General features: G+C 28.5%; 1 protein-coding gene across 1 annotated transcript; it reads left to right on the forward strand.

Moving 5' to 3' along the window:
• The first annotated feature begins 4,970 nt into the window (after positions 1-4,970).
• On the forward strand, positions 4,971-8,187 carry LOC111036568 (cathepsin B-like). Its single transcript, XM_022318631.1, has 5 exons — positions 4,971-5,220; positions 5,296-5,673; positions 6,798-6,954; positions 7,693-7,800; positions 7,875-8,187. The coding sequence occupies exons 1-5, from the start codon at positions 5,122-5,124 to the stop codon at positions 8,084-8,086; spliced, it is 954 nt and encodes a 317-aa protein (XP_022174323.1). The 5' UTR covers positions 4,971-5,121; the 3' UTR covers positions 8,087-8,187.
• Positions 8,188-10,250: the final 2,063 nt, after the last annotated feature.

Below are 10,250 nucleotides of genomic sequence, written 5' to 3' on the forward strand. Positions count from 1 at the left end.
TTCATATTTAACAATTTATGTTGATTTTATCTAGATAAAATATTTACTTTTTATCTTCATCTTTATCTAGAGAAAAATGTAGTAATCTATTCCCAACCCTGGTAGTAGGTAATAGTTAAAAGTAAACAATTAATATATTATAATAGAAAAAAAAGATAAACGATTGTTCATTCAGAACAAAACGATTCGAAACCCTTCCGAATTCCTTACAATAGTTAAGTCTATTAAACCATCTAACTGTATGTGTAGGTATATGTCTAAAATAATGTAATTTATATATTTTGTCTATCATACTACGACTATTTTCGATTGCATCTACGTGTTAAATTTTATTTTATTTTTGTTTATTTTTCGTTTTTCGAGCATTAATGTATTAACAATTTAAAACGTCAAAAGTATCAAAAACCTTTTATTAGATTATGAAGTATGTATTTAGCTCTGCCAACCGTGACGCGAATCTATTAGAAAAATGAAAGTCAATATTATGTATAATATCACATTATGGTTATTCGGGTGCGACTATCTTTCTCGCACGTCGTAAGAATAGTGATACTGCAATATAGTTTTTCGTTTAATCGATTGAATTTTCATTCAAGCTTTGGTCAGAGAAGTTTTTTCCCAATTGATTTTTTTAAACTTCCAACTACGAGACAAGAAATACGAAAAAATCACTGAAAGTCAAAACAAATACCAGAACACCCTTATCCAATTAATATAATATTATAACAATATCCAACATTATGATGATGAGGAGGAGGATGATGAGAAGGAGGAGAATGGTGATGATGATGATGATGACGAAGATGATATGATTATAACGATGACAGTCGAAACGGCTGCATAATAATGGTAAAGTTGCGTAGACGCCTGAACTCCACGATGAACGTCAGCCGGCTGTTCGGGCTGGGGCTCAAGCCAGACGGTTCGGTAGGCACCGCCGTGGACGTCCTAATCGTGATGGCCAATCTGTTGTACTGCGCGTATGGGTACGATCATGTGACGTCCCTCGTGCAGCAACGTATGCCGTTCGTGTGGGACATCACGACGGTGATGAGCGTGGCCAAGGTGTACACGTAACTGCTGACGCCGCCGCTGATGTTGATCATGTGGCAGTTCAACAAGCGGTCGCTGTCGGACGCCGTGCGCGATCTGGACCACGCCATGACGGAAACGGCCGCGGCCACGCCACTGAAACCGTTCGCTTGGTACTTGGCAAGATGGCTGAGCATGTCCGTGCTCATCGAGTTCGCTGGATACACTATGTTCCATCTGGACACCGATTTCGTGTACTTCACGATGACCGAGTACGGCATGATTCTCGTGTACAACGTATGGTCCAAGGTGCCGCTGTTCATGTACGTGTTCCTGATGGACACGATCCGAATGTCCATTCAGGACATCAACGGCCGGCTAACCACGGTGGCTGAATGGCGGACGTACCGTGGCCATTGGGATGACCTCAGACAATTGGCAGTCCAACTGGCCCGCCACCAGTTCGGTGTCACCATTGTCGCGTTTATCGTGTGCACGATCGCGGAGATCGTATTCTAAGAGTTCATGCTATACTTGTTCGGATACAATCAAAAGAACTCACTGCGAATGTCCATTTACTTCATCAATGCCTTGTTCAGCGCCTCTTGGATGTTTGAAGTGATCCGCATGTCGAAAAACTGCAAACTAGAGGTGGGCACTTTCCGGTGCATTTTTTATAAAATCTCTAAATAATCTATAATCTTATCTATATATTCTCCAAGAAAAAAAAATATGAACAAAAATAACAATAATTATGGACTTATATAACTGTCGTATCGTCTTCTACTGTCTTCGTTTCTCAGTTACGCAGTAACCGAATTAAGAATATTTCTTATTTTCCGAACTCCTTCAAACATTTCAACAAATCTAGACACACACTTTTCTAGTTGATTGTATTCGTTTTAAAGAAATTTAATACAAATGTGATGTTATATTATAACTACATAAATTTTTTACACTCAAAGATCCTTTTTCCGAGTGCTTAAGGACTGGGTACTTTTTACAAGATTAATTTTTCTTGGGAATTTTAACTGGTTTCAATAATTTAGACTATATAAAATACTAATTAATTTATTGTTATAATTTTTTTTTTATCTGAATTAGCTACTGAAAACACAAAAAGTCTTGAGTTCCATTAGCATTAACTTCAATTCAGATTACAGACAGGTAAATTATAAATATAAAGTAAGATTGAGTAACAAAAAAATAAAATAATTATTTTTAGAAGAGTATTCAATTAGTAATATAAGTTTTAATTTAGAAATACTTAAAGCTATATAGTGACTTCACCAACAAAAAAATATAAGAATAATTTAGTGAACATATTTCAATATAAAATGTTGGAATTTCTGTTACAAATTGTTCAAAAAATTCTACAGTGTATTTAATGACTGTTCAAATAATTATCCTGTATCTATAATGAATTATAATCATAATTAAAATAAATTATTAAAACACGTATTAATTAAAAATTAATTTCATTTTGCTGTGAAATGATGTCATTTAAAGTGTATTGTTATTAAAACAATAACGGAACGCGTTGAATTTATAAATAACTATATATTTTAATTTTCAGTCCAGTGATAACATATTATTTTCAGATAAAATATGCTTCTTTACATATGTTACATGCAGATTTTAGTTTCATGCCTTGCAATATTTTTGAAATGAACTACCGAAGTCTGCGATCAGTATGTTTCAATTTAATAAAAATAATCATTGTTAATCGAATTTAAAAGTATTTTTTTTTTAAGATTGCTACATTAATTACGGCGTTTCTGATTTTTCAAATTCAGATGAAATTATCCTAAAAAATACAAGATGCCATACAAACAATTAGATTAAATAAAATTTACTGTAGATATTATGTGTAAGTATGTAAGTTTTTAAAAATTACAAATACATTTTATCTACAAATCTATTTTTATAAAATAGTATATAATATAGTGATTATTAATTCAACTATTTATAATATAATTTTAATTATTTGATATAAATTCGATATTCTATTCACTTTTAACTATTAAAAAAAAATCTATTATAAGCATTTTAACCTCAACTTGGTTTGAACATCATAAAATAAATCGTTTTCTTTTATCACATTGCATGATTTTTATGCACCATTGAATGGTGGATTAATCCTATAATTACCACAGAATGTTGGTGTATAGAATTAAGGTAGCAATGTGAAGCACATGAACCGACCTTGGCACATTAGTTGGTACCGACCCTAAAGTTCAGAGCAGTCTATTTTTTTCATTTATAAGATTATAAATTTATAGTACATCAATAAATTTCAATCATAACTCTAAATTTCTAAATTTGAGTTCATTAGCAATATCTTCTCATCATCCTGTCTGCCCAGCTTCCATCGTAGGACACATATAATTTATAAACGCCTATGAATGTGTTCAATTTTTTCAACTTAACGTAATTGATATAGTTATATGGGTTCCAAATCACGGATCCATATTATAGTTGAGATCTTACTAGCACAATGTATAGAACTATAAGAAACATTTGATTATACTGGATACATGATGCAATATTTGATAGTTATGGGTTAAAATTAGATTTACTTTTCAAATTATTAGTAGAAAAATAAATAACTTCTAGGCATCATCATCTAATATAGATATATTATCAGGTCACTCGAAGATGTCTCGTGGACATCTAATATGAAAAGAAAAACAAACACTATGCTTAACTCGTGGTGAACCCCTTACACTCAATCACCTCATTGCTTACTGCTGAAACCAAATAGAAGCCAAAAGTTGTCTAGGAACTTAAGACAACCTCTTTGAACTTTTGAACCCATGGCAAAACAACGGAAACAAAATCATCTTACTACTTAAAGATATGTATACGTATAGTTCAATATAATAAAACCAATGTATCTATATTTGTATGTTACATAATATTAAATATTTTTGTAAGCTAAGCTGTACCGAGAATAATAAAAATATACATATATATTTACTATAAATATGGCTCTGTTCAGAATTGTTTTTAGTGTAGGTATAATGATTCATCATTGAATACAAATTGAATTAATCCATTACAATTTTCAGGGACCTACTTAATTACGAAATGCACTCAAAATCTATACAGCAGAGCGAGTTGAATTTTTAAATTATCTTAGAAAGTTTTAAGTAGGTAAAAGGTTAAAAATTAAAACAGTATAACAAGGTAATGAAAGATTTACAATTATTAATACAGAACAAAACAATTCGAAATACTACAGATTTCCTTACAATTGATAAATTTATAACATTACTGTAATAAACTTAACAAATTTAATATAAGACTAATTAGAAAATATTGACAACAAACATCTGCCTGTTAAACTGGAATAATTTCACTACCTCCACTAAAACCAAGGTAATCAGGAATCACGGTACAAACTAATGTTATATACTAAAATATCACGAATAACGAGACTAACTTAATTAAATTTTAAAAACATACTAATTTCGTAATGAATTCTTAATTATTTGCCTTTATAATTCACAGGATATCATCAACTAAAAAAATTGTTTTCACAAGCTCACATTTCTACATTCATTATTATAAAAATATATATTTTTTGAAATACCAATATTAAATACCAATAACTTATATTATAGGGAGTATACTCCTGATTAGGAATGCAAATAATAAATTATTATTCAAATAACTTATATTTTTATAATTCGTATGTAACAAATATTTACACACTTGTACTTTAAGAAGTTACTTGTAGACAATACATAGGAAGATAAAACCATTATTATAATGCTATTATTTTAAAACTAAAAGTATATTGTCTCAATATTCAACATCAGACAGTACAAACAATTATGATAACTTTAATACGATAGTAATATGTATTCTGGTAATCAATATTTCTCGTAGTATAAAACCTATTTGAAAAGTTTAATAGGCGGCCTAAATACTTCATAAGTACTAAGTAATCTTTTATTTTTTATATAGGGCCACTCTAGAAACTATTTGGTTATACATGACTGCAACTGTTCCTGAATAGTTTTACAACGTAGCGTTGTAACTTTGAAATTCAACTTTTTTGTATTATTTTAATTTTTAAAAAAAATGATTTTAAAATTGGTATTTATTTTGATTATTATTGCGTATGCTACCGGGGATAGAACTAAATCGAATAACCAATATGATGACGACGATCGTGTCAAGGTTAGCTCTTATTTTAATAGGTTTTTAAAAAGTAATATATTTTAAAGTATTTACAATAACACACATTTTGAGTAGGTTTTTCCAGAACTAGCGATTAACAGCCAAAGTGATACAATGTCGAACCTACGTGGAGGAGGCAATAGTGTTTATTTTACAAATGGTCTACCAACGAATTTCGACTCGAGGAAAAAATGGCCAAATTGTCCATCGATCGGTCATATTTACAATCAAGGAAACTGTCGTTCGAGTTATGCTGTAGCGGCAGCTTCTGCAGCGTCTGATAGGATATGTATCCATTCCAACAGCACAAAAAATCCTATAATGTCTGCACAACAGATAATTTCTTGCTGTTATTTGTGTGGATATGGATGTGATGGTGGATCACTATTCGAGTCGTGGGACTTTTACAGGAGACATGGATTTGTGTCAGGTGGAGAATATAACTCTAACCAGGTATTATTCTATACCCATATTTCGTTTAATTAATCTATTGCTAGCCATCGGAATTATTGCTATAGTCACTCCTCAATATATTCACACATAAATTCAATGTCACTATAAAGTTGACAAATTATCAATTCCAGAATATGTGGAATTTAAAAATTAAAATAATGATACAAAACAATATTAATTTGACGTCAATCTTTCAAACCATACTATAGGTTTAGATACCGATTTGAATACAAAGTATTTAACTTTCAAATTACCAATTGATTTCATAGTAGAAAAACTCACCATGATTAAACGAAATAAACTTCTCATCCTAAACATTTTTACATTTTGTTTTAAAATTTTAATTAAACATTTATTAATTAAAATGTATTTGGTGTTTAATAATAACGCTATAATTTTAGATTCTGAATGTAAACCCATTGGTTTTCTATCCTATATTTATGATCTCTTGATTTATCCTTTTTAGTGATACAGTTTAAAAAACGTGACACTAAATTAAACATTAAAGAACATTTTGTATGAACCTACAGCCGTAAGCTTAGTACATAATAATATGTTTTTATCAACAAATTAATTTTCAATAAGCTGGAGAAGTTAGTCATTGTTTTTCAACAAGTTAAAATTAAATTACTTTGATACAAAAACTATCTAAATTGGAATATTAGTTAGTTTTATTATTTTCCAAATTTATTTCTAACTTAGTTAGTTAGAAGTTAGTTTGGTGAAAATAGTAATTTAAGTTAGAGTAGTATAGTTTAAAATATAAATTTAAGACCTGTTTGTTTAAAACACGTTAAATCGTACATAAATTAATTACTCTGTATCTCGGTAAATTATTGGTGACGGCCGACGACAAAAAAATGATGTTGAAGGACTGATAATTTGATCAAATGCTTCAACTTTCAAGTAGGATTGTAGTAATAATTAATAACCCCTATTTCTTGGGAATGAATTGGAGCATCAGTCACTAGAACACAGAATGTATACCAGAATAAGAAATATACAAACTGATACTATGGCGTCATGGTTAAAGTGTATTAAAAGAAATAGATATAACTAATATGAACAATAATTAAGAAATAATGACAAGAAAAATGTTTTAATAATCAGATTTTACTTTTTAGGGTTGTCAACCATATACAATCCCACCATGTAAACTAATAAACGAAAAACCACCTGGACACAGCTGTACGACATTTAACAGAGAGGAAACACCAACATGTGAAAAAAAGTGTAATAACCCAAATTACTACACTTCGTTCAGAGCCGATATTTACAGGGGTAGATTTATAATTCAGTATACCTATTATAAATTATATTAATATGATCGTACATAGTTTGATTTGTGTGATTTTTTATTGTTTTGTTTTATTTGTGTTTCGTATTTTTTCTATTTTAACTCAAATTGATTATTATATTTTAGATAGGTAAAATTCTAACTATTAATCAAAATAATTAATCAACAAATGATCGAACAATAATCATATAAATCCTTTAAAAAAAACGTTTATTTATAAATTCATTGAAAATAATAGAGTAGGTACTTGTTTGAATCAAAAAAAGATTTTTAAAAATGTAACATGTCTTTATCATACATTTGAAACAATGTATAGTTGCTATTAGAATTTTATTTATTTTAAAAAATAAAAACAAACTGCCAAATTTACAGAAATTACATTTAAGATATCTTTATATTGTTAATATACGCAGTGCATTTTAAATATGTTTTCTGTATTTTACTTTTTCATGCATACTTACATGTTACGATTGAAACTGTTTATATAAAATGTTAAAACAATTATCAACAGTATAGGTAGTAAATTCAGTTCCACTTTAATCGTCTACCTATTTAATACATGAATTTATCATTCATGTTGAATTAATTATATCATAACAGTAAATGTTTCAGCCGTATCTTAGCAAAACATGTAATATCTTGTCAATTGCTTTTAATTTTGATAATGTACCAATACTTATATTATGTCTTGTACTTAGTCATTATTGTTTTTATAACTATAGGTAAATATTATAAAGTATCTCCTTACATGGCTATGAAAGAAATTTTTGATAACGGCCCGATAACAACTCAGTTTTATATGTACAGAGATTTAGTTGATTACAAATCTGGTATGTAAATTATACGATATTACGTTTTTGTGGTAATTACATTTTATAATACATTTTTTTTTTTAACTTTCAAGGTGTATATCAGTACGATGAGCAGTCAGATGTCGATTTCTTTACCGTCCATAGTGTAAAGATTTTCGGTTGGGGTGAAGAAAACGGCTCCCCTTACTGGTTGGCAGCCAACTCGTTTGGTACGGATTGGGGTTATCACGGAACTTTTAAGATTTCAAGAGGTAATGACGGATGCTTCTTCCAAGAAAAAATGTACGCTGGATTACCATTTTAATAAATGTATTGTTCATGATGTCATAAGATAACTATCAATTAATGTTCGACTAAACGATAAATATTATAAAATATAAATATGTACATCAACAATATATATATATATATATATATAAAATATAATTAAAAATAATCATTCAAGTGTTTGTACTGTTTGCTCCTAGTACCTAATATTCAAAATAGGTATGTAATATATTTAACATGTTTGACATGAACATGATAAAATAATACATGATTCTAAAATAAAAATAAATAATCCTATCACTTCAAAGACCACGATTTACATTTTGTTTAAGTACTTACTATTGAAAACAATCAATAATTTTTTCATGGATATCTAAGTATTTTTATTCTTACATAATAATCCTAAACACTAAAGATATAAAAGAACTTAATGCGGTCATTCAAAAACTATTTTAACCAGATAATAGAATCATTGTACAATACTTTACTGGTATAATATATTACTACAATTATTTAAAAATATTAAATAATAATTAATTAAGTAAAAATAATAGTAAATTTGAGGAAAATGAAAGGCTTTTTTCAAATTCAATTTTTCTATAAATTCTTTTTTTTGCTTGTAAATTGTTGCTAGGTTACATATTATTATACAATAATAATAGTAAAAATGTTTTGGTTTTTTCTATGAAAATTTATCTGACTGGTAAGACAACCGTAGCTTCGTCTGTCCAGCAAAATAAAATTTGAAAATTCGCCAGTCGTGCCATTTTTCCAGTTAAATAAATTACGCTATAAACACCCTCCAACTCTCGAGAAATCATGGATATAACTTTTATTGAAAACGATCCAATAATTTTTGAATCTCTAGGTATTAAACAACAGAAAAACATTAATTTATATGTATAATAAGTATAGATATACACTGAAATCCGCTGAAATCCACCAATAGCGAATATTGATGAATCAGCTAGTTATATGAGAAACTAATTAATCACACACATAATATATATTTTAAAAATATATTATCATTTACTTAACACTTATTATTTTAACTATATGTGGAAGTTCTCAAGCTCCTCAATTTTATGTAGAGGATTACGCACGACTGCACGAGTTGAGATTTTTTACACTGTTGATAATAAGTCTATAATACACCTTAATCCAACATACTATTGAATATTAAGTATAGAGTATAGACAGTAGTCCTTTTAGTGTGGTGCTATACGGGTAAAAATAAAAAATATAAAGTACTTTTTGTCGTCAGCTTTATAATTTTATTCCTACCGCTACCTATCTTTCCAGAGGTTGGACAACATGGCCAAATAATATATTTTTAAATGTAAAATACAAAACAAATGTTGAATAATGGAAGAAAAAAATTATTTGTTTTTCAAATACATGTTCCATAATGGTTTACTTAAAATATACACAATACAATAATACAGTTTATACAAATAAAATGACTATTTATTCACTAGGTATCGGCAATAACATATAAGTATATAACTCATCGTACCTACTTGAAACGCCATAATATAGTTTGAAGAATGTAATGTGCGACTTGTACAATATAAAATACAAAACACTTGGTGGGTAAGTTACTAAGATTCACTATTTTCAATAAAATATAGCTAAGGTGGAATTGATACATAAACTGTAAATATATTATTAATGTAAGTACAGTACCTAGGTGTTAAATATTAAAATAGAAAATGAAATTCTAGTAAGTAAGTAGTAACTATTATCAATAAAACATAAAAGTATACCATTACTCACTAGTCACTATTATCAGTTTATGATAATTTGTCATAATTCATAAGACACTTGTTTGGACTAAATAGCCTAAGTTGTGTTAAAACTTATTAAATTCGGTATAAATTAATTATACCATGAATTGAAAAAATATAATTTACAATATAACAATTTTTAATTTACAAATTCAAATTTAAAACTCGTTTTAGATAAAAGGGGAAGAGCACACATTCTAGTAAGCTCATCATATTAACATATATATATATAATAATTATTATCCTATATTAATATATTGGTTTTCAGAACTTAATCACATCACTAAGTTAATATATCAGTAGAATTGACAAAAATGACAGGTGTCTCAAATTTATTCGATTCTGAGCAGAGAGTATTGATATTAAATTGATGTGTTTTATCTTTTCATTTATTTTTATCTTGCTTGTCATCAT

This window comes from Myzus persicae, unplaced genomic scaffold, assembly GCF_001856785.1.
Source record: "Myzus persicae strain clone G006 unplaced genomic scaffold, MPER_G0061.0, whole genome shotgun sequence".
Lineage (NCBI taxonomy): Eukaryota > Metazoa > Arthropoda > Insecta > Hemiptera > Aphididae > Myzus > Myzus persicae.